At 40.2% G+C, this 26,179-nt stretch overlaps 1 protein-coding gene across 1 annotated transcript in view; it reads right to left on the bottom strand.

Moving 5' to 3' along the window:
• Positions 1-210: 210 nt before the first annotated feature.
• Positions 211-26,179, bottom strand: part of LOC126267793 (phosphatidylethanolamine-binding protein 1-like) — a 63,249-nt gene continuing 37,280 nt past the window's right edge. The window contains exons 6-7 of the mRNA XM_049973096.1: positions 4,344-4,419; positions 211-361 (exon numbers count right to left, since the gene is read on the bottom strand). Coding sequence (XP_049829053.1) covers positions 211-361; positions 4,344-4,419 — 227 coding nt within the window. The remainder of the gene's footprint in view (positions 362-4,343; positions 4,420-26,179) is intronic.

Genomic DNA, 26,179 nt, shown 5'->3' with positions numbered 1-26,179 from the left:
CTCATTAGCATGAACACATCAGTGTAACTTTTGTATTTATGTGTAACCAATGAAACTAATAATCGCACACACACACACACACACACACACACACACACACACACACACACACACACACACACACACACACACACACAGAGAGAGAGAGAGAGAGAGAGAGAGAGAGAGAGAGAGAGAATCCAACTAATACAACAGTGCATTACATTTCATTTATTTTGCACTTTTTCCATTGAGCTGTTCATACAATTTAGGGACATAGTCATCCCACTGGGCCTGGTACAGATTTCCAGCAACTGGGTCTCCAAGGGCATGTTTTTTTGCAAAATTTCGAATAGAGAAATTCCCACGATTCTCTCCTGACCTGTAAAAAGAAATAAGATATACCCACAAAATGCAGATTGCTAACAAACTTCTGGTAATCATATATTTAAGATACAAATTTTGTCGTACACAAGAGATTGAATTTTTTCCTCCCCATGTTTCAAACATACTCGGAGCTTTGTTCTTCATACAATAACTCAGAAATACCATAAATTCAGTCCCTTCCTTGAGTTAAGACCTCACAAGGACCATTTCAGAACATCTTAAATTATGTGTGTTGAAATAAATGGCCATACATGGTGTGTTTGTGGGGACAGTAATGAATCAGTCTGACATGAAAGAAATGGTACTATAAATTTTCCTATGTGAACAGAGCCAAGAACTTTTCTGAAATGACAATTATTTGTGTAATAGCCATAGAAAACACTTACCTCGTGGATAAAAAATGGATCCTTTACATAGTACCATGACTTTAACTGTAGATTCATGGCAATACTGTTGTTAATTCTTGTGGTCATGCACAATGTAGGCCTAGTAGGTAGTACTGGTAGTAGGCCAAACTTTGAGGAATTACAAGGGCTTTGTTAGCAGTAGTAGTGTGAAGGCTGCTAGAAATGTATCAATAAATTTGAGAGAAAAATTGCACAAGCTCATAGGTAAGGTGGCAAAAGGTTTTGGTGACCTGTAGTGGTGATGGCAATGGTTGTTCAAAGTGACTCAGACTGAAGGGTAGAAAGTCTCATTGCCTCATGAGCAGGCATAACTTCCAATGACAGTCTATTTGGTAGAGTAATTACCTTGGGTACTTCTCTTAGCCTTTAAGTCTTAGAAACAGAAAGGAAGGAAGGTTTGGTAATGTTGTATTGACAACAAGATCAATAGAGGCAGAGTACAGGGTCAGATTGGAAAATGATAGGATAGAAAATCAGCTCTGTCCAAAGGAACCATTCTGGCATTTGTTTTACTTGATTTAGGGAAACCTAACTCTGTATGAGTGGATGGGTATTTAAACTGTCGTCATCCCAAATCGGAATCCAGTGTCTTACCTTTGTACCACTTTGCTTGTTCACAAAATGGTAATAGGATGTGATGGGTATAGTCATAGGAAATTGATTCCTTCATATAGATAGGAGCCATATCTTGGAAGCAGAAGTATCATATGGATGGACCACATTATTTAACAGCTTGTGTGGTTGATGGAACACTGCTCTACTCCAAGTAATTTAAAATCATAAATCCTTCATCTGTTTCTTTTCCTGCGACATCTTTTTCGTAAGCTAAGACACACATGTCAATCAACAGCCACTAAAACTTCAATTCATGAAAGAGAAAGCAAGTTCATGAGTTCCACTGAAACACTCAAATTCTTGTATATGTGTCTATCTGTTATCCAACAATCTGACCACATAGTGGTTCCCAGCTGTAGCTATTAAAACTGTGTATGTACTGTAAGTATAATGATCAATGCAAAAACTTCCTTGAAAATAGAAAAGCACCCATGAGAAATGCGAGCACATAGACACTTTAAATATTGGCAAGTAGCTTAATGAATTAGTAACATCAACTTGAAGCTGCTTTCAACAGTAAATTGATGATGCCCTAGATAGTGGTCATTTGTGCATGAGGTATGCATAATGGCCTTTTTGTTGCAACTCAACATGTCATCTATCTGTCCTTTTTATAATATTGTGGATATTCCAATGTGGACTTTCCATTGTTTGATGAAACAACAGAGAGACTGAAAAAACCAAAACAGTGAAGAAATTATCTACAAAATTGAAGTATATCAGACTCTTTAACATCATCATTAAATCTACAGATAATTGCAATCAACACCTGAATACTCAAATAACTGTAAGTTAGCACATCATATTTTTCAATTCACGATAGAGATGACATGTTAAGTTGTAGACATGCACAATTGAGATACACTTACACTTAGCTTTCAGCCACAGCCTTCGCCAGGAAAAGAGAAAAGCATGCCATTCATTCACACAAGGAAGCACAACTCACACGTACATGAGTGCCAGCTCCAGCAGCTCAGGCCAGAATACATATCTGGTATATTTTGTGACCTCACTAAAGCATTTGACACTGTAAACTATAATGTCTGCTTCACAATATGGCAGTTTGTAGTTTCCATGGAAATTTTTGAAGCTGGTTCTCATTCAGTCTTACAAATAGATAACAGAGCGTAGCTGTTCAGATAATAGGTGAAAGTGTTTGTTCCATTTATAATGAGGTACAAGCAGGTGTACCCCAGCAGTCCATATTGGGCCCATTACATTTCCTGTATTACATAAATGACATATCATGTAAGATAACCTTCTTGTATGCTGATGACTCAACAGCAATATTTTTGCTGTAAAAACAATGAAAAACTAGTGAAAAATATAAAAGAAGCTCTTTGAGAACTTGAAACTTGGCCAAATAGTATGCTATGAAACTGATCCTTACAAAAACACAAATTGTACATTTCAGGACCAAACAAACTGCTGAATGTACCTCACAGATAAATTATGAGGGCAAAAACTGATCACTGCAGACTCTGTTAAGTTTCTTGATGTATATATAATTACTTTGGGTTTTATTAAGCCTTGTACCTGCAGTGTCTATCATCTGCCTTTGACATGTGTCATACTTATGTATAGTCTCGCAGTTCATGGCTGTTTTGGTTTTCCTCAACATGCACCAAGCAGCTGTGAATAAATAAGGATGTAACTGTCAGTATTTTGAGCTCTTTAAAGTATTACCTACATGTAGGTGATACATTTACTCCAGAAATGCACCTAATTCCTTTCTCTGCCAAATCCGAATTCTTTTCGCTCCAGAGTACTGTCCCATAACAGCATTGCATACATGAGGTGGCTGTGAAAAAAACTGTAATAAGAATTCAGCAGTAACCTGTCAGTTTACTTAGCAAATAGGCTAATTTTGTGAATACACAGTTTCCCAAGTTAATTTTGGACCAAGATGAAAACTGAAGCACTACAGTTGTCATTTTCACATAGACTGCAAAAGAATATTTACAGCTTTAGAGTGGTTAATTTGTAATCCACTTAATCTGAACCATATATTAGATATTGTGCATTGTTCTGTTCTTGAATGTGTCTGAAGTCTTCTCAGCTGCAACAAAGTTCGTATCGTCTCCATATAATAAGGATTTACATGGCATCATACTGGACAAATCGTTTACATAAATTATGGAAAGCAAAGCTCCAAACATAGAACTTTGTGGGGCACCTCATGTGACACCCAGGGTACCTGACTTGTTTTTGTTAAAATATAGTCTGCTTTCTCTCATTCAGATAAAATTTAATCAGAGACAGGAGTTTTCCTTTAAAACCATGAAAGTAAAGCTTTTAAAAAAAATAGAATAATACTCACAATATTTGTTATTTTAAATAACTTATACACATCAGTCAGTCCTGGTAACAAATTATTCAGTGAAGTAGAATGAATTGGCCACCAATAAATCCTTTAGGCTTCTCTTAAACTGAACTTTATTAATAGTTTTTTATGGTACTGGAAAATATGTGTTCCTGAATAACGGAACCCTTCTCAAACAAAGAAAATTATTTTAAATCTCTTTTAACATTATTCTTATTTCTTCTACTGATTCCACGAACTGAGCTGTTGGTTTGAAGCAAATATACATTTTTGAATACAAATTTAATTAAAGAGTAGTTACTTTGGGAAGTAGTAGTTACTATCACTGCTTTCCTGAACAGGCCTCTGCAGGATGTTCTTGTGTTTACACAAAGCATAATTCTTATTGCACATGTTTTGGACTTTAAAAAACTTTAACTTGGCTTGATGAGTTATCCCATAAACATTCCCCAAAATGATTCTTCTTAAAAGAAGGACACTAACCAACAATTTCTACAGATAATTACTCCAGTTTAGCGCACATCTGAATTTACTTTTATTTACATCACATAGTAGTCAAATACTTAATGTCTATATTTCAGTTACATTTTTCTGATTGAGCTTTTGTAAAAATTACTAAATTATGCACTTGCCTATTTGTCAGGAACTTTTCATCAAATTCCACCTTGCCTGGTTTTTTGTATAGAAAGAAGCAGTAACGATGCAGGCCTGGCAACAGTAAAGCATGGAACTGTAAAAACAATTCATAATGCATTCAGCATAAAATTTCAATACAAAATGTGAACCAATAAGTGCAAATTGGCAAGGCTAGTCAAAAATTTGATACTGTAAAAATAAAAACTATAATATATTTTTTACTTGCTGTAATTGTTCACGAAGGCTAACCAGAGAAATACTTTAATTGGTTATTTTCGTCAATATAGCTAATGATTTCAAATTAAGTACAAACAGGAGTAACAATGGCTAAACAGCATCACAAACGTGTTTCAGATAAAGCAACATAAACATCACAAGCATTTGCATAGCTTTCCAGTAATAGGGGAGAGTGGGGCACTCTGAACCACGGGGCACAATGAATCAGGTTGCATAATTTCAGTATAAGATGGTAAATTATTTTTTCCTCTGTGCATATGTTGTCAGTAGTGCTCTACCAACTGCCACTTGTTTTCTGCAGGATCTAGTTCCAGCCATTAGTGTTGCACTGGTAATATGTTAGTTTCGCGACAGTGAAGTAATTTTTGGGGACATAGAGAGATTGAATTTTGTTCAATCCTTTGTCACCAAATTTTAGAGAAAGTAAGTCATTATAGCAATATCAATACTGTATTTTAATGATATAGATCTTCAAATATTAACATTGTTCATACATAACCTCACATGAGCTTTGTTTGAAATATGTACTGTTGGGGCACATTGAAACAAGCTCTCCGAGGGCACAGTGAACCATGGTAAAACATATGTGTAGGAATTTAAGGCTTTTAAATCACAGACATTCAGCAGTCCTGTTCTATGTTATCAGGTTTGAAGTTGGTTCTTTCATACCACAGGAAGAAGGACAGAGGTTAAACTGACCATTACGTTATGCAAGAAGCTGTACAGGATGTTCTTAATAAGGGCATGGCAGTTCACCAAGCAGCTAAATCTCATTTAATACCTTACCCAACTCTTCATTGACATGTTCAAGGCATTAAATGTGGTTCCAGAGAAAGATTGACAACAAACTATGACAATTGTAAGGTATTTTATGTGGAGCAGGAGAAAGAATTAGGTAAAGGATGAAGCTTTTGTTCCAGATAGCAACATACTTTATGTGCTTCCGCGACCTGCTACTGATGGTGTGACAAAGAGACAAAAATCATATTTCAAATTTGGAATCGGCTTCACGTCCATTGATGTTCGGTAATTCCAAAATAAGTAACATGATTGTGTGCCTACAGATTTAATTATATGATTCACGCATGGAATATATGTACACATTATGTTTAAAGTATATTTACACTTACTTTGTATGCTAAATAGGTTCTTTTAATGAACCTGTTTAAAGTGGTTCATTGTACCTCACATGAGGGGCACAGTGAGCCATTTACAAAATATTCTACAAAGGCCTGCAGCTAAAAAACAATTAATGACAATGCAATCATATAGGGCCATTTGATACTTGAATGATTAAACTGTAACATCTGTAAATCACAACTCTGTAATAAAATTATTGGATGAGTAACACGCAGAAATATTTTTTGTGGTTCAATGTGCCCCACTCTCCCCTACACCACAAGAAACTATAATTGGCTATTCTGTTGTGTTTGTGCTCTTACAACAAATTCAGGTGCCTGTAGTTCATCTGTGTAGTATATCTTTTTAGGTTTTAGCCATTACAAAATATACACAATATTTTTTTGTTTTCAAAGCCAAGTGAAAACCCCGTGAAAACAAATGACTTTTGCTTAAGCTAGTAGCAGAAATAGAGGTTTAATTACTAATGCCCATCATATTTTATCCTGAGAATGATATGCCTGCACTATTCATTAAACTAATTCCTAGATATGTAATTAAAGTCTGCTAATTCCTGGACTCGCAAGTAATCATTTCCAGGACTCTAAGTAAAATTTACCAACAAGGAGAATACAGCAAGTTCCATGACCCTATTTCCGAGAAACTTTGATCAGTAGAAGAGGGGTCAAATTAAGTAAACTTGTGTCTTGGCTTATCCACAGATACTTGAACTTTTCTGAAAAAACAGTGGTGAAAGTTTTTGCATTTTTTTCAAGGTACTTTATGTACCTTTTATCACGTGATGTTCTTACACAAAATAGTAGTACCGTGGTTAGTGTCACAAATTCTTAATTTTGCACCACGTGTTCAAAACATGAGTTGTAATTTTATTTTAGTTTTTTATTTATATACCCACACCTGTAGGAGAGAGAGAGAGAGAGAGAGAGTGAGTTATTTGAAATTGCTTTTGGTGAGATTTCTGTACTGTATCTTGATTAATAATCAACTGCAAGTGCTGTTTTTCAGAAAAACAAGCCATTATGCATGGTTTGCCTTGAAATTACTGCCAATGTGCAAAATCTTCACTAATGTTGATGATGTTTCTTTCTCAAGGGAAATTCATACAAAGAAATGTCAATGTGGTAAACCTGCATTCACACAATACTCATGGTGTTTGCAACATTTGTGCTTTAAACATTTCTACGATCTGTATCACCCAAGGGGATGCACCAAATCTTCCTCAAGAATAAATGGATGAATAAAATATAACAATTGATTTGAGAATGAAAAATCATAATATGAGAATTTAAGAAGTTTTTAACCCCTCAACATACTATACAACATGTATTATATAATAAATGTCTGACACTTACTGTGAACTGCTCTGTAATTTTACAGTTAATAAACATCCTTGAATCAACTCATTTGATAAGAAACATTCCTGTAGTAACCTGCTATGGACATGAGTAGATGAATGAAAACAATAAAGGTAAAATAAATAAAAACAATAATCGAGTTTAGAATACTGGGTACAAAATTAAGAAGCCTCAACGCTAACCACTGAGCCACCATTTTGTGTGAGGATATCACGTGGCACAAGACACATGAAGCACCTCGAAAACTTTGGTCATTATTTTTTCAGAAATGGTCGAGTATGTACAGATAAGCCAAGACAAGCGTTCACTTATTTTGACTCCTCTTCTACTGAGAAAAGTTCCTGGGAAATTGTGTCAGGGCATTTGTCATGTTCTCTTCATGAGTTGCTCTTTGTTAAAGCCTCCAATTAAAACTAATATTTGAGTGATTCTCTTCTTACTCCTTTGTCAAGTACTTTGATGAACGTGTGGTGACTAAGGTAGTCACGCAGTTGCCAGCTGCGATCAGCTGATGGAATGGAAGTGTCAACGAGGTTCGTGTACTGGCCACAAGGAGCGCTGACATGTACTTATTCCTTGCTGCGGTGTGCGAGCATTCCATGACTTTTAAACGATATGCTACGTTATAATTGTTCCATTGTTGATTTCACAGAATTCTGGGGAGTTCTACCCAAGTTTCCTGAAACGTTCCATTGATTATTATTGTGTAATCACTGCCTATGTCATGTGTTCTTTCCTGAGTGATTTTCAATAAAAACATGATAAACATAGAAGACATACATCTTCCACAATAAGAATACGATAGTTGCGACCCTAACGCACAGTGGGAACATGACATCTGGTAACCCTGATGTGTTTGTGGCTAAGAAGACGATTCATCAGGACCAAGAAAGTAATATTCATTAGCGAAAACATGACAGATACACCAGAAACTCTCGCAATTTCAAGACTGGCAGTGCGACTACCACCAAGCTGGCCTCACAACCCCGCATTATGGTTCGCACATGTCGAGGCGGGTTTTCTTTGTGCAGGTGTGACATCAGATTCCATCAAGTTTGCATTGGTAGTGAACCAAGCAGACCATCGATACACTGCCAAAGTACAGGATATTATAACTTCACCACCCAGCACAGAGGCCTACACGAAACTGAAGACCAAGTTAATTCGATGAGTATATGTCTCGCAAGAGGAGAGGGTAGAGCAGGTTCTAATACAGGAGGACATTGGAGACAAAAACCGTCCCAATACCTCCGTCACCTGAGGAGCGAAGTCGGTGCAGGCACGGCCCCAGATACGCTACTTTGTACATTATGGAGCAGTAGATTGCCGGCTCAAGTGAAATCCATCATCATGTCACAAACCGATATGCCACTGACGCCATAGCCGATCTCGCCAACCCTATTCCAGACACAATTGTGCCCACCTCCTATTCTGATCTGTCGACAGTGTGTTCCAAGGCTTCAATTGAAACTAAACTCAACTACAATATCTTGCGAATAAAATGGAAACATTTAACAAACAGCTGAATGAGAACTTATTAAGCAAGGTCGACACTCTCAGTAGACAAATGAATGAATTGCTCACCGTTTTAAAGGACAGTTGCAACGGAGATCCATAAGCCACTCTTCATCGCGCACACACACCTCTGGTGATGCGTTGCCTACTAACATATGTTGGTATCACCAGCGATATGGAGAGCACGCATGCAAATGTAATCAACCTTGTGCATATACCAGCAACAAACATCACACGGAAATAAAGGCATCGGGCATATCTTCTGTATGTCTATTCATAACGGACCGCAAGACAGACCGTATCCAACCTCAGCATTTTAACATGCGGTAAGCTACATAAATACCATCCAGGCACCGCATTTCAACTGTCGGCCGCTAATAATTCTGCGATCATGACTTATGGAGCACAGCTTTTGGAACTAGACCTTGGACTGAGATGTTCTTTGGTGTGAAACTTCTTAGTCACAGACGTGATGGAGCCTATCATTGGTGCAGACCTCTTGGCGCATTACCGCCTGATGCCTGACATCGCCAATGCTCGGTTGCTGGACACAGTCACAGGGATGTCCACCGCTGGATTCTGGCACCACAGTGCAACTTACGATGCCAAGACGATCCAGGATGTGGACAACAGGTACTCTAAGCTGGTAGTGCAGTTCCCTGCTCTCACGAAGCCTCCAAGGGCCCCACAAAAGGTATGTCACGATACAGTACACTACATTAATATGATGGTTGGTCCCCTGATATCATGCAGACCCAGACGATTAGCTCCCATCCGGTACATGATTGCTTGCATTCGGTGCCTAAAAAGAACGGCATTTGTGAGGCGACTATCGGGCCTTAAATGTGATAAAATTCCAAACCACTATCCAGTGCCTCTCCTAAAAGACTACAATCACACACTGTGTGGCAAACAGGTGTTTAGTATGTCGGATTGTGCCAAAGCATACACAGAAATTTCGGATGCTGATAAAGATATCCCGAAGACAGCCATTACAACGCCTTTTGGCTTGTTCAAAACCTTATTTATGACGTTTGGCCTGAGAAACGCCGCACAAACATGGCAATGATTTATTGATTCTGTATTATGAGGATCACCATATTGTTTTGCCTACCTACACAACATACTCATCTTCTCAATGGCGCCAGAGGAACATGAACAGCATCTCATTGAAGTTTTTGAGCGCCTTGACAAGTACAGCATTGTTTTGAACCTCACTAAGTGTGTGTTCGGACAACTGGAAATAATGTTTTTGGGTCACCTAATCTCTTCCACAGGATTGCACCCTCCTAACCCACAGACAACCAAAGAATTACGTAGATTCCTTGGAATTCTCAATTTCTATCGCTGCCATCTGCCACACGTGGCAGGCTTCAAGGAACACTCTGCACTGGCCGGTCCGAAAACAAAAGGCAAAGCGCCTGTGCAGTGGTCACAGACAATGATGCACGCTTTCGAAACTGCCAGGAAAAGCATAGCAGAGGCAACACTTCTTGCTCACCCTGCTGTAGACACGACTCTTGTGCTCCTGGTTGATGCTAGCCAGGTGGCCATCGGGGCAGCAATGCAGCAATATGTGGATGAAGCATGGCAGCCCCTCACTTTTTACTCTTAGGAAACAACTGCCCGCTCAGCAACAGTGCAGTGCTTACAACTGGGAACTGTTGGCCATCTACACTTCCGTGGAATATTTCTGTCACAGCTGGAGGCAAGAGTATTTCCAATTTATACAGACCATAAACCTCTGACATTCACAATCCACCAGAATAACAACAAATGCTCACCGAGGCAGTTTAATCAGTCGGAATTTATTGCTCAATTTTCCACTGACATTAAACACATCTCTTGGTTGAACAATGTAGTAGCAGACTGTTTGTCGTGCGCATCAATGCAATCACGGAGACTATCAACCTCGCACACCTGACCCAAGCACAACGATCAAATCAAGAACTTGAAAATTGCCTAAACGATGACACAGCAGGCCTGCAGCTCAAGCACATTGATGTACCAGGCTCAGACACTTCGATATATTGCGACACCTCCAATAACAAAGTGTGCCCATCCGTCCCAGCAGACCTGCAAAAATTTAATAACCTCCACGATTTATGGCATGCAGAGGTAAAGGCGACAATGAAGCTTGTATCTGGTAATAACTTATGTCCGGGGATACAAAAAGATTGCCATCAGTAGGCTCACGTGTGTGTTAATTGTCAATGCTGCAAAATTTCACGTCGTTTGCGCGCCAATAGGCAAATTCCCAGTTCCCAGACACGACCGAGATGTTCGCCCACGTCCACTTGGATGTCGTGGGATCTTTACCACCCTCGAGGGTCGACATTTTTGCTAACCATCACTGATAGATTCACTCACTGGACAGAAGCTGTTCCTATTGACAACATTTCTGCCAAAACGCTGGCTGCCACATTTATGTCCAACTGATTCGCTCGTTTTGGCTGTCCATTACATATAACAACTGACATAGGATGCCAGTTCAAGTCTGAATTGTTTACTTAGCTGAGCAAGTTCTGCAGCGCGTCACATCACATAACAACAAGATATCATCCAGCCAGCAACGGCATGGTTGAACCGTGGCACCGATCCCTCAAAGCCGCCCTAATGTTTGCTACTTGGCCTCTGTCGCAGCATTATTAAGCCAGACCTCTACGCATCCCCTGTTGAGTTGGTCTATGAGGAATCCCTGTGGCTACCAGGCGAGTTTATTGATCCAGGTGCCTTATCACAATCGTCCCAGTTTACAATCCAATTGCGGATTTCACACATGTGACCACATCCAGCATTGCAACATGGGACACCGCATATGTTTGTACATAAAGAGTTAAAGCATTGCACCCATGTCATGCTATGCAAAGACGCCATTAAGCCAATGCTCACGCCACCTTACACTGGACCATACTGTGTAATAACTAGACGGGACCAAACGATGGACATTATGGTGAATGGAAAACAGAACACATTGTCGGTCAACCGACTTAAACCTGCTTTTGTCTTGAAGGAATCTTTAGATCCGTACATTTCCCAGCACTGCTTTTGTCTTGGAGGAATCTTTAGATCTGTACATTTCCCAGCATCGAACGGCATTTTTACCAGCTGATAATCCAGCACCTCACACAGCTCCTTTGACGCAGACACAACGTACAACGTGGTCCGGACGCCTTGTGCACTTTCCGGCCAGATTCAAGGACAGCATCTGAGGCAGTTACCAACAACTATGGTGCTCCGCTCTCCTGTGGGGGGGCTGTGTGGCAACTAAGGTGGTAGCGCAGCTGGCAGCCGCAATCAGCTGATGGAATGCAAGTGTCAACGAGGTTTGCATGCCGGCCCGAGGAGCGCTGACATGTACTTACTCCTTGCCACGGCACACAAGCATTCCATGACTTTTAAACGATGTGCTATGTTATAATTGATCCACTGTTGATTTCACAGAACATTTCTGGGTAGTTCTACCCAAGTTTTCTGTAACATTCCATTGGTTATTATTGTGTAATCACTGCCTGTGTTATGTTTTCTTTCCTGAGTGATCTTCAATAAAAGCATGATAAACACAATAATAGTCGCAAGCCTAACGCACAGTGGGAATGCGACAAACCCTTGCAATACACTCTCACAGATATGATGGAGCATCTACCAGGATACTATTGCACTGTACTGCACAGTCCAATGCTTAGCCATATTTGTAACTTTTCCTTTAGGAATGGTCAGTTTCCTAAATGGTTAAAGTATTCAGTAGCTTTAAAAAAAAATGGAAAAAGGGATCATGTAAACAATTTTGCACCAATTTCTGACTCATCAATGTTCAAAAAAGTTAGTGGAAAGGCTTTACAAAGGGTAACTGATCATTTCAGTTCATATAATTTGCTGTCAAATATACAGTTTGTTTTTAGAACAGTCTTAACATTAGAAAACGCTATATTCCATTTTGTCAGTAAACAAGAAGTTGTGAGCACTAGGCATCGTCTTTGATTTATCTAAGGCATTTGATTGTGTTGACAACAAAATATTACTGCAGAAGTTGGACCAGTACAGAATAATAGCAGCAGCTCACAACTGGTTCTTCTGATACTTTAAGGACAGAGAGCAAAGAGTCATTCTCCATAGTAATGAGAATGGCTATGAGGTGGCATCTGAGTGCGGCACCTTGAAGTTGGTTGTCCTTGATTGCCTCTAGGATCAGTGCTAAGACAACTACTGTTATATACCTTCTAATACAATAGGTGATTCAAAAACATTTCAGCTTGCTGATGAAACTACACTGTAGCACCAGAGAACTTGGTACAGGCATGTTCAAATTCAGAGATATGTAGACAGGTGGAATATGGTTCTGTGGTCAGTCAAGACAGTAAGTGTCTGGTGCACTTGTTAGATTGGTTACTGCTGCTATGATGGCAGGTTATCATGATTTAAGTGAATTTGAACATAATATAGTTGGCACATGAGCGATGGGACACAGGACCTCAGAGGTAGTCATGAAGCGAGGATTTTCCCGTACGACCATTTAATGAGTGCACCATGAATAGCAGAAATCTGGTAAAACATCAAATCTCCGACATCACTGCAGCTGAAAAAAGATCCTGCAAGAACGGGACTAACAATGACTGAAGAGAATCGTTCAACATGACAGAAGTGCAACCCTTCCACAAATTTTCGCAGAATTCAATACTGGGCCATCAACAAATGTCAGTGTGTGAACTATAATGAAATATCATCGGAGCTGAAGGCCCACTTGTGTACCCTTGATGACTGCTCAACACAAAGCTTTACACTTCGCCTGGGCCTGTTGATGACCAGAAACATGTTGCCTTTTTGGACGAGTCTCATTTCAAATTGTATCGAGTGGATGGATGTGTACAGTATGGAGACAATCTCATGACTCCATGGACCCTGCATGTCAGCAAGGGACTGTTCAAGCTGGTGGAGACTCTGTAATGGTGTGGGGCCATGTGCAGTTGGAGTTATATGAGCCCCCTGATACATCTAGATATGACTCTGACAGGTGACATGTACATAAGCATCCTGTCTGATCACCTGCATCCATTCATGTCAATTGTGCTTTCCAATGGACTGGGAAATTCCACCAGGACAGTGTAAGACACCATATGTCTAGAATTCCAACAGAGTGTCTCAAGGAACACTTTTGAGTTTTAACACTTCCACTGGCCACCAAACCCCCCAGTCATGAACATTATTGAGCATATCTGGGATGCCTTGCAACATGCTGTTCAGAAGAGATCTCTGCCCCCTCGTACTCTTACAGATTTATGAACAGCCCTACAGGATTCATGATGCCAATTCCCTCCAGCACTAATTCATACCTTAGTTAATTCCATGCCATGCCCTGTTGCAGCACTTCTGTGTGCTCGGGAGGAGCCCTACACGATATTAGGCAGGTGTACCAGTTTCAAATGTCGGTGTGTACATTCACATAGCAAGCTGTCATGGAAAACCCATCTTCAGAATCTTGCTCAAAAACTGATCGCTGCTAAATTTACCACTAGAACAGTATCCACAGTAAGTGACAGTCCAAAATAAAAATTAGTCTCCTTTGATTGTTTTAATTCACTTACGACATACACATTATACTCTAGGTAACTCTTCCCATTCATAAAGGCTAATTTTGGATCAGAAATGGATAGTTCAAGCAATACGTGGTGTAAGTTCTTGAACCCCTTGTCAACCCCTGCACAGCATTCTGGGAATTCAACACTGACTCCTTACTTTTTATTTTCTTTAATGCCATATTTTGTTGATGGTATGAATTATCCCAAAGAATGAAGAGCTTTCTTTCAATTAATACTAACCAGAAAACCGCACTTCATTTGGACTTCACCTCCTTGACTCTTGTGCACAAAGATGCGTAGTATTCTGCTGCATCATTTTCAATAAGCTATCTCAAGAATTAGAAAATCTTCTGCAGTAATCCTCGCACTTTCAAGACTAAACTGAAGAACTTCCTCATGGTTTGCTATTCCTATTCTATTGAATAGATCCTGAAAAGAATTAAGCTAATTCTTGTGTTATAGTGTTGATTGTGCTAATATGTACTCACAGTTTGTCACTGCATAGGATTCATGTACGTTTGATTTTACTTTTTTTTACTTTCCTGGTGGTAATTTCATGTACTGATATATTCCATGATCAAGGATATTTGCTCCTCAATTTGGTACTGCAGAACTACATACATCAAAAGAAAGCTAAAGTTCTAAATTTTGCATTTAAGAATTCACTCACAAAGAATAATCATAAAGACATACTGTGGTTTGACTATCACACAGACTTTTGTATGAAGGAAAGGCATACCTGGCATGGAGCAGCTACTGAAATAGTTGAAACAAGTAAGTAACTAGGCGTGGATGGAATCCCAATATAATTTTATAGAGAGTATTCTGTGGTATTGGTCCCTTACTTAGCTTGCATTTATCATAAATTTCACATCCAGCACATGTGACAACTTAAAATCACAAATGAGTCCAATACATAAAAAGGGTAAGAGAATGGATTTACAAAATTATGAACCAATATCTTTAATATTGGTGTGCTACAGATTTCTTCAACAAATTGTAAGTTCGAATATAATAAATTTCCGTGAGACAGAAAAGCTTCTGTCCATTAGTCAGCATGGATTTAGAAAGAGTCAGTCATGAAACTTAGCTTGCCCTTTTCTCACATGATACCCTAGGAACCACGGATGAAGGGCAACAGTCAAATTTCACATTTGTAGGTACCTGGAAAGTGTCTGACATGGTGTCCAACTGCAAAAAGTGTATGGCATAGGATCCCATATTTGCTTATTTGTCCTGTGCATCATTTTTGTACAATACACTCAGGGTGATGCACAAACATATAACTGACATTGGACAATTCAGTAGCTTGATGTGATGATTTAATGACACGAGGTGATGTTATGGGAATGTCAAACATAATTTTAAATAGTTATAAATTATTTTAATACCATTTCTTTCTTACATATATACAAAACACATGCCTGGTTGGCATAATTAAAGTAGAGAACACAATTTTCTTATGTGTGGTATAAACACAAAACTATTTAACATATATTTTACATTAATATTTACTTGTACAAAATTTGTTCTTGCAATTTATTTCATACTTGAAACTTCCTGGCAGATTAAAACTGTGTGCCCGACCGAGACTCGAACTCGGGACCTTTGCCTTTCGCGGGCAAGTGCTCTTACTTCTTTCCATGCATGTGGGCCAAAGATTCAGATACTGTGCAAAGGCAATGATCAAGCAGGAAGTTTTTCATAGTTTTATTAAACAAAGGCAGAGACTTCCTTTTCCTTATTTCTGGAAGCAGACTACTGTATAGTTGGATGCCTTTGTTAAATGGTGAATTTTTTAAGGTGGAGGTACGCATATTTTGAAAATGAAGTTTCATTTTTTGTCTTGTGCTGTGGTTGTGAACCTTCACATTTGTGTTGAATTTACTAACATTCCTGTTTACAAACTTACATGTTACAAAATATGTAGAGACTGCCAAGTCGAAGAATGAGTGAACTTTGGATTAGAAGTCTGCAGCTGTCAATTGCTTTTGCCCTGTTCATAATTCTCATACCTCTCTTCTGGGTGAGGAGAATGTCTTTGCTATGTGTGGAGTCTCCCCAGAATATGATACCATACTACATTACACTATGAAATTGTGCATATTAATCAGTGCATAAAGTCTCAGTGCTTGTGCAGTAACTGAGGATACACAAGGTGTAGCCCACTTTGTTCAGCTTCCTAGAAGAATATATATTTTCTGGAAATTTTTATTTTGTTTTGCTTCTTGGTGCAGGTGCGGGCCTGTTTGACCTTTATAGTAGTTGTTGTACAATACTTCTGTAGTACCTGCTGACAATATTTGCAACTTCTTGTGGATTGCATATTGCTTAATATATCTCTCTTGGGAGAGGATGTGTTGTGGTTGCCATTTTTTTAGTACTTCAGCAGATCTCTCTTCCTTCTGCTGGAAATTCTTAGCCCATTTGTTACCCATGGTTTCTTTTTGGGTTCTTTTGTTTTAATGTGTTTCAATTTGACAGGGAAAGCAATGTTGAAGTGATATAAGAACATATTTAAGAAGGATTCCAATTTTTTGTCTGTATCATTTGCTCCATACACTTGATTCCATTTTTCTGCTGCTAGGGAATCATTTACTATTTCCACATTTTCACTGCTATAACTTCTTATTTTAGTTGCGTATTTTTTATTTACTTCAGGCTTGAATGGAGGTCAGTTATAAGGTGGAGGACTTGGCCACTATGATCACTATAGCCTGTATCCAGAGGTTCTACAGCGTGGTAGTGACAATTTATAAAAATCTGGTCTAGTTGTTTTGGTGTTATTTTTGCATCTTATGGGGAAAGTTACTATAGTTTTCAAATTTAATGAGGTTGTGAGGTTCTGACTGTCACCACCCTCTTGTATCCAAAAGGCAGTTTATTAATTTTTAAATAACTTAATAATTTGGGTGGCTGGTCACATTTTCACAGCCCTTGGCACAGTGAGTTATTGACACACTGCAGGGAGAGACAGCAACATCAGAACTTGTATAACCAATTTTCATAATACTCGTCTTTTATTCTTCTTCTTTGTTGTAAGTTGTGGGCTCATAATTCATTCTGAAATGCAACTTTGTATACTGGTCTATAGGATGCTCGGCTTCATTTTTTTAAGTAATATGAGCACTGGTGGGCTTACTGTTGTTGAACAGATATATTTTCAGTCATTTCATTTCACAATACAAATCAACATCAACCACCATGCTAACACAACACTCCATCCTTGCACTTCAAACTTGTATTACGAACTGCCCAAAGACAAAGATTTACCTCTAACAATATGTTGCAAAGAAAATACTATCATATATTTATCTATTTGTGCAAAATCATCTTTTAAACATACATTTCAAAAATAAAGTACAAATAATTGTTTATCACTGCTTCTCTTTTTAAGAAGTCCATAACCACCATCGTAATTACATTAAGTGCTTATATATGTTGACGTTTATATGTTTTCATATAGTTATATGGTCATGGATTTCTGGGTTTTGAGTCTTCAATTTGGGAATCAGTCATTTCATATGATCCAAGATCAGTTAGTACATTTGTCTCGCCATAACCAGTCTTATTACAAGGTTCAATAGGGATTCTCTCATATACCCTGGAACAGGAAGTCAACATTAAAGTCACCATAGAAAATCAGTATTTTCTTTTTGTTGGAGTTTGTTTAACAGTATTTCAAGATTTTGAGGAAGAGATACACATTGCCTGTGGGGAGCACAAAATCATAGAATGATTATATTTCTTTCTCCTAGCACTTCAGTAGTACTTAGCTCAAAATCCTTTACTTTATTTAAATAATCAGACTGGTCAAAACTTTTATATTTTATGGAATTTTTTTACAGTTATGGTAATACCTCAACCTTTCTGACCTTTTCTGCAATAATGAGATGCTAATTTCTATCGAGGCCAGCCTGGCTAATTTGTAGCCAGGTATGTTAGTTGAGCCAGTCTGTTTTGGCTTTAGTCAGTGTTTTATAATCCATATTACATTTACGTATTTTAAGTCTCCTGTAAATAAGAGTTTGTGCCGACATTCACAGAAGTAGTTAAACATAGACCGTCACCAGCTACGAAGGTTTGATTTCTCTTTGCCTTGTTCTTTGGAGCCTCAAGCAAAGACCCACATCTTGGCACCCTTTTCTTTGTCTTTGTGCTGTATACATTGTGCCATCAAGTACCATAAATCAGTGGTTTTAGTAGTGGGAGCATTATTCGGTTTTATAGTACTTACTTATACCCCATATTGGTGACCCCGAGTTCATTATTCCACCGTTTCACATGAGTCAAGTGTTCGGGACTACCGCATCGAAAAACATTATTTACATCCATTGACTCAACCGCATCATGGAGACCATGACCATGGGCAACACACACCTGGAGTTCAGCGTCGACCAGCACAATGAAGAAAGTGTGTTTAACCCGATGGATTTCCAACACCCTGCTATAGTGAAATCAGCTCACACTACATCGCCAGAACCTTCTTCCATGCCTCTTCGAGTACATAACCTAGAGAACAATCTGAGTGACTCTGGTTTTGTGATGCCATGCTTCCCCCACGTTATGCCGAAATATGAATCCTACCAGCGGAACAACCCCTTTGTGTCTCCTTCATCTACAACAGTGCAATGAAACATTAATTACAGTGTGCAAGCAGACAGTGTTAGTTCTGTAGATGGGCCTGCTTCTGACCCGTATAGACTTCAACAGTATCCTTCCGTGAACATGGCACAGCAACAAGTTGCACAGTTCACAAATGCGTGTGTCGACTTGTCAGGCAGTTACTCTAATAATGCGAGTGCTACCATACCTTCACCAGTGAACGTACCTCAGGACTTTTTCGTACCAGTTCATGGAACCTCTTTTTATACTTGCCATGTGAACATTGTAAAAAACGCACCGTGGCCACGTACTACCGCACCGCCCCAATCGAGCACAGTGAACTATTCCGCCACGGGACCAGGTAACGTCAATTGTGAACGCTGGGCTAATTCTCAGCCTTGTACTGCAATATGTGTTGTACCAGCTGCGTCAGTTGACTGCTTTGTTGCGCGAAGCTACCCTACCGCCCAACCGCCCATTTTTACAGTCCCACCGAGCACGCCGGATGCACCGCAAAGGCTTGAAGATACAGCAACCCCCCTACATGGGACCTGACATCCATGCCCCGCACCTAACCTATCAGCTGCTTCCAAACCGCCACCACCCAAGAGGCTACAGAACCTACCAGTGTTCACACTAGAGTACTCCGAATTCTGATTCACTCTCACAGAACAAACTTTTCAATACTATTCACTCAACGATGACTTAAGGTACGTCTTTCTGCTGACCAACCTCCATGACCGTGTAGACCTGATCCATGATTTAGTAAGCACACCCCCACAGGTAGACAAATACACAACTGCCAAGGAGATAATATTGGAACGCATCACCCAGACGTCAACGGAAAAGGTTCAGAACCTCATCTACCAGGAGCACCTTGGTTAAAAAACTCCATCACAGCTGTGGCGACGCTTACGATTCCTCGTCAACGAACAGGCCCCTGCCCAATGACACCCTAATGTCAATAAGGTTCGGGAAACTGTCATCGCCAGCCACGAAGACCAATCAACTGAAGAGCGCATCCGCACCACTGACCCAGCACACTGCGCTCTCCACTGCGAACTCCACGCGCAGCAAACCCCCACACGCTACAACCCCCCACCGCCCATCCCCCTCCCAGTGGCAGGCCGCAGACGACACGGGACAACTTAGATGCCGGGCACAATTCACCGGGCCAGCCGAACCAGCTACAAGCCGCACAAACAGCAGTGACTACACCACCTCCACTCCTTACCCCTAGTCTCAGCACTTCCGATGATCCAGAGCCCCAAGAGTACCCACAACACTACTCATTATGCTACTACCACACCAGGTTCAAATCAGGCACTAAGAGATGCAGCCCTCCTTGCTACTAAGAGATTCAGCCCTCCTTGCTACCACCCAAACGCACCGCGCAGGTTAGTCTAGGCGCCGCCACCTGCAACAAAAAAGTCAGGTGCCAGCTGCCCCTCAACTCAGTAGAGGAGCCACTCTCTAAATGCACTCTGCACTCGCATGTACATCAAAGACTGTGTAACAGGCATTTGTTTCCTCATTGACACTGGCGCAGACATGTCTTTGCTACCACTGTCGATGAAACTAGCAAACATTCCACACCGTCTAAAGTGTGTATGCTCGATGTCATTTTCCGTACACGTGGTCTACGCCAATTCATTTTGTAGATAAGAAAGACGGTAGCAAGAGAATGTGCAGAGACTACAGTCTACTCAACGCCCCCCCCCCTCCCCCCCCCCCCCGCGCCCACTAAAGTGCAACCAGTGTTAGAGATGCAATGCCCGACCACTTACAAGGAATTGCGTCGTTTCTTAGGAACAATAAACTATTACAGGAAGCACCTACCTCCCATGGCAGAACTCCAGGCTCTGCTTACGGACGCGCTCACAGGATGGTTAATTTCAGACACACGACTCGTCCCTTGGACAGAAGAAATGAATTCTGCTTTCGAGAAATTAAAAGAACTTTTGGCCTCAGCGGTTACCATACCACACCCTCACCCAGAGGCAGAACTATTCATAACTACAGACGCTAGCGAAAATGCAGCAGGCGCCCTCCTGAGCCAAACTGTCGGCAACTCTACCTCCCCACTGAATTTCTTCTTGAAGAAATTGAACAATGCACAGAAGAAGTACTCCGCCTTCGATCGTGAACTATTGGCGGTCTAAGAGGCCATCAAACATTTTCGTCCAGAGATCAAGGGACTATGTACTCACGGACCACAAACCGTTAACCGCTGCCATACAGAACCCCCCGAAAGACCCACCCCAACGCTGTTTACGATATTTGAACTTCATATCACAGTTTACCACTGATGTGCGGTATATCAGTGGCACCGACAAGATCGTCACAGACTTCCTATCATGAGTAGACACGGTGACATCACTTTTCGGTATACCGAACCTGTCACTAAAACCAGTACTCACTACTTACTCAGGCGTAGCTGGCGAGATCTGGTGCGACGAATCCACTGGCACCCTACGACCGTTCATCCCACGCACCTTACAGCACGAAGTGTTTCTCAAGTTCCACAATTTAGCACACCCTGACATCCGCGCATCCACAAGACTCGTGACGGAATGTTTTGTTTGATACAACATGAAGTGTAACTGCCAAGAGTGGGTCTGCAACTGTACACCATGCCAATAGAACAAAGTATCACGCCACACCATACCCCCACTGCATAGTTTCCCTACACCTACAAGCCAGTTTCAAGATGTCCACATTGACTTAGTGCCCCCCCCCCCTCCCTCCCCCTCTCTGAGAGACTGTACCACGAAAATTCTTCTCTGTGTGGATCGTGCGTTTTGGTTCCCCTGCCACCGTCATCACCGACCAAGGTCACCAGTTCGAGTCCACATTGTGCAACTTGCTCTGCGCTCTTTGTGTCCTTGCCTGTGTTCACACTACAGCCTACCACCCCCAATCCAATGGATTAGTTGAGCGATGGCACAGGACACTAAAGACTGCGATGCGATGCCACGGAAAGCTATGGACAGAGACAGTGCCATTCATACTGCTTGGCCTCCGCGCCATCTACAAGGTAGACTTGAAGGGCACAACTGCCGAATTCGTGTACGGACAGACACTCGTCTTACTTGGTGAACTGGTCAATCCCTCACCTGAACCCATCCTCTCCAAGCTACCCACCTTATTCGAACGCATCAAGCTGCATTGCTCTAAACTCCTACAACCACCCTCTCCCCTCCAACCACACTCCCCAGCACATATACATCCCACCAACATTGGTAACCTGCACACAGGTAATACTCCGCTACAGACACTCCGACACAGACACTCGTCTTACCTGGTGAACTGGTCAATTCCTCACCTGAACCCATCATTTCCGCGATCTACCCACCTTACTCTCGAATGCGTCAAACTGCATTGCTCTAAACTCCTACAACCCCCCCCCCCCCCCTCCAGCCACACTCCCCAGCCCACATACATCCCACGAGCATTGGAAACCTGCACACACGTAATGCTCTGCGACAACACAGTGCAGATTCCCCTAAAGCCTCCCTATACTGGCCCACATAAAATTATTAAACACACAGGCCAGACATTAGACATCGAGGTCAAAGGCAACCCAGTCACTGTATCACTTCGCCAGGTAAAACCAGCAAATTCCTCTAATCACATTCACAGCTCACAATCGAGCTCTCTTATTTCACCCGCTGCTGCCCCCACTTCTAGGCCCCCTGCAACTTGCTGCACTCCTAGCTCACCCTTCCGAGGTTTCTCGCCCCGACCTTCACTGTCCAATTCATCCCGAGCCGAGTCTAGTGACACCAACAGCTCTCCGTCAAGCTCTTTAGCCCCCTCTCAGAATTACACTCGCAGGAACAGTTCAAGGTGCCAAAATGCCCCGCCTGAGCAATGCTGCAGCAATCAACAATAGCCCGCCACTGGGCGCTTTTCGCTACAACAAACAACATGGTCAAGGGGTTAAGCACATGCAGATAAGCTTGTACGTATTTATCATGACAGATCTAAATCAAGAAAGGTGATGGAAAGAAGAATTTGTGAGAAAGATGTTACAGATTGAAGAACACGACAAAAGAGAAAACCACTACAATGTTATGACAAAAGAATCTTACGATAAATTAGTGGACGAAATTGAAAAAGCACAATCAGCTGAGAAAAAGACACAGAAGCAGTACAGAAGATTAAGTCAACTCAAGGTTATTAATATTTATGGGACCAGGAAGTTAGTGACCAGAAAAGAGCCTGTGGAGTACTACTTAGGTCATCATCATCATCATTTAAGACTGATTATGCCTTTCAGCATTCAGTCTGGAGCATAGCCCCCTTATAAAATTCCTCCATGATCCCCTATTCAGTGCTAACATTGGTGCCTCTTCTGATGTTAAACCTATTACTTCAAAATCATTCTTAACCGAATCCAGATACCTTCTCCTTGGTCTGCCCTGACATATTTTTGACATTTGGCGCTCCTTGTATTTTACACTCTGACAATGGCAGACAATTTGGTAACTCTGTCATAAACGAGCTGGCTGTATTTCGGCCTGAGTATAAACTGGTTCACAGAAAATCGAGGCACAGCCAAAGCCAAGGTTCTGTTGGACATGCTAACCAAGACGTTGAAAAAATATTGGCTTCATGGATGCAAGAAAACATTACCACCAACTGCTCACATGGTCTTCACTTTGTACAGTTTATGAAAAATTGGGCATATCATTCTGGTATCAAGCAAACACCTTACAAAGTTACGTTTTGCACAGAACCACGAGTAGGGCTTATGACTTTGAGTTTGCCTCTAGATGTTATTTAGAAGATACAAGATGAAGATGATCTTAAAAGGCTTTAAATAAAATTAATGTGGTAGATGCAGTAAATGACATGATCAACTGGAACTATCATACGACTCAGCGGAGATAGCGGTTATGGCTAGTAGCAATGGACAGATCACATCTAGAGCCAGACAAGAAGATGCAGAAGCTTTGCCCAGTACAAGTATACAGTCTCCAACAACAGCAGCAGCCAATCAAGAGGATCCAGCAGCCATAGCTAGTATGAGTGCAGAACCTCAAATAACCCCAGTTTGTCATCCAGAAGCTAAAGCTATAACAAAAAGACAATCTCAAATACAAACAGCTAGAGAAAATGCTCATGAAAACCTGATGAAACAGGCCAAATCAGTGACATATAATTATACCTATTCCTGCTATCAACAGAGGAGCAAAAGTAGATTTCCCCAATATTATTGGAGTTGTTCTTCAGAAAGATGAACAGGGCTTGCACAAGATTGGAACGAAATAGGGATACTCGACAAATTGTATTGCAGCTACATATTTCTGAATTGATTCCAATAATTAAGGACAAATTTCAGACATATTCATTACTTCATTGATTTAATGCTCTGAAAATGTCGCTAACTATTCAGTTAATTAATTAATATTTTAAGTTTTAATACATACATTGTGATATATTTTATAAAATGTATTAAGTACCTAATCACCTTTCAAAGAAGCTAATTAAAAGTTCTCTACCAGATCTGAATTTGATGTGTCCAAAGAGAAATTCTTGCTGCTGGAAGATGTACCAGAGACAGGGGTATCATTAAGAACTGCTGCCAATATGGCAGCTTTAGGATCAGGACAAGGATTTGTTTGCTGTGTGTGTAAGAAGGCATGTAAATCAAAAAGGTGCTTTTGTAGGAAAAAAGGAAACCTTTGTAACTCAAAATGTCCTGACAGTTTGTCTTGCAATAACAAATAATCAAAATTTAATTGATAAATTTTTTGTTACATTTCTCTTTTATTAAGACTAGCAAATTTTGGCAAATGTATTAGTAATTAATATACTTTTACTGTATGATTATTTTGTTTCCACTTTTGTAACTAATACTGTTAATATGGCTCTGTAATGTTCCTTAAAATGTTTCTTCAGTGTATGGTTATTTTTGTATTGCTGTAGTTAATATTAATGACTTAGATGTATGATCAATATCCTCAATAAGTATTGCATTGCACAATACAAAAATGCTGTTTTTTATTTCAGTCAGCACGTAGTTGCTCTTAATTTTAATATTTGCCCCTAAATAAATTTAGTGAGCACTAGTTCTCTCTAGTTTAGTTAGAATGTGTTCTTACTAGTTGAAACTTATAGCCTTAGTTACAACTAGAATTTATTGCTGGTCAAAAGCAAAAGTCAGTTAAAACTAGTTTTAACTAGGCAAAACACATTTTGATGCAGTGACTCAGTATAAACTAGTTTTAACTAGTAAGAAATCGTTCTAACGAAAAACAGGTTTTGACTGTAACATGTAGAACACGAGTATGGCCTGTTCTTGAGTTCTGCTTTACTGTTTAGTACTTCTACCATATCAGATTAAAGGAAGATATTGCAGAAGTTTATAGGTGTGGAGTGCTTTGTGAACTTAAATGGGAATCCCTGGAGGGAAGATGACAGTCTTTTTAAGAAACACTACTGAGAAAATTTAGAAAACTGGCATTTACAGCTGATTGCAGAGCTATTCTACTGCTGCCAACATACATTTCACCCAAGAGTGAGAAGGCAAAATAAGTCTTAGGACTTCTAGGGGGCATATAGACAGTGATTTTTCCCTCATGGCTGGAACAGGAGAGAAATGACTAATACCAGCGCAAGGTACACTCTACCATTCACCATACAGTGGCTTGAAAAGTATGTATATAGATGTAGCAGTAAATGTAGAGCACAAGTATGTACTTTGATGCCAAAAGCTCCTATATGTGCAGTAATGATAGCCCTAATTGCAGATTTCAGCCTCTAAGATGAAAGTGCCTTATTGTCCTACATCTTTGTGGTTGGATACCCCTCTGATACACAGAAAAAGGTATATCTTTGTTCAATCATAGTAAACATCCATCAGAAAGACATAACTGTAATATAACAGATGTTATACATTGTAAACATAGATTCTATCAAAGATGAGACGGCACAGAACCATTTTTCATGCACATTGAAAAAGGACCAAATTACTTTTCTTTCTGCTCAACCTTCAGCTGGAACTGTTAGTACCTATGACAGTATATTAACACTGTTACCAAAGGTCGCAGTCAAACAAGCTTCATGCAAAAAATGTTAAAGAGAAGCGAAGTAGAAATAATAGTGGGAAACACTCTTGTTTCATATTAAAAAGTACACAGTGTGGAAGAGGTTGAAAGTGGAATGAAGTTGACTGTTTTTATGTGCCTTTATAAACCATATACCCACAAAACAAATAAGTTCTGCAGCAAGCACAGTCTAACTCTTTTTCAAGGACACAATCTTAACAACAACTGCTGTGAAACTAATCATGATGCTGATTATAAAGTCACAAACTGCTGCAAAATCATGTCCCATGCTTTGCCATTGGAGGAGTGTTGATACATATGATTATCTTTATCACAAACTGCTGCAAAA

This window comes from Schistocerca gregaria, chromosome 4 (genome assembly GCF_023897955.1).
Source record: "Schistocerca gregaria isolate iqSchGreg1 chromosome 4, iqSchGreg1.2, whole genome shotgun sequence".
NCBI lineage: Eukaryota > Metazoa > Arthropoda > Insecta > Orthoptera > Acrididae > Schistocerca > Schistocerca gregaria.
Note: the sequence above shows the minus strand (reverse complement) of the source record. Positions and strands in the feature narration are given on the sequence as shown.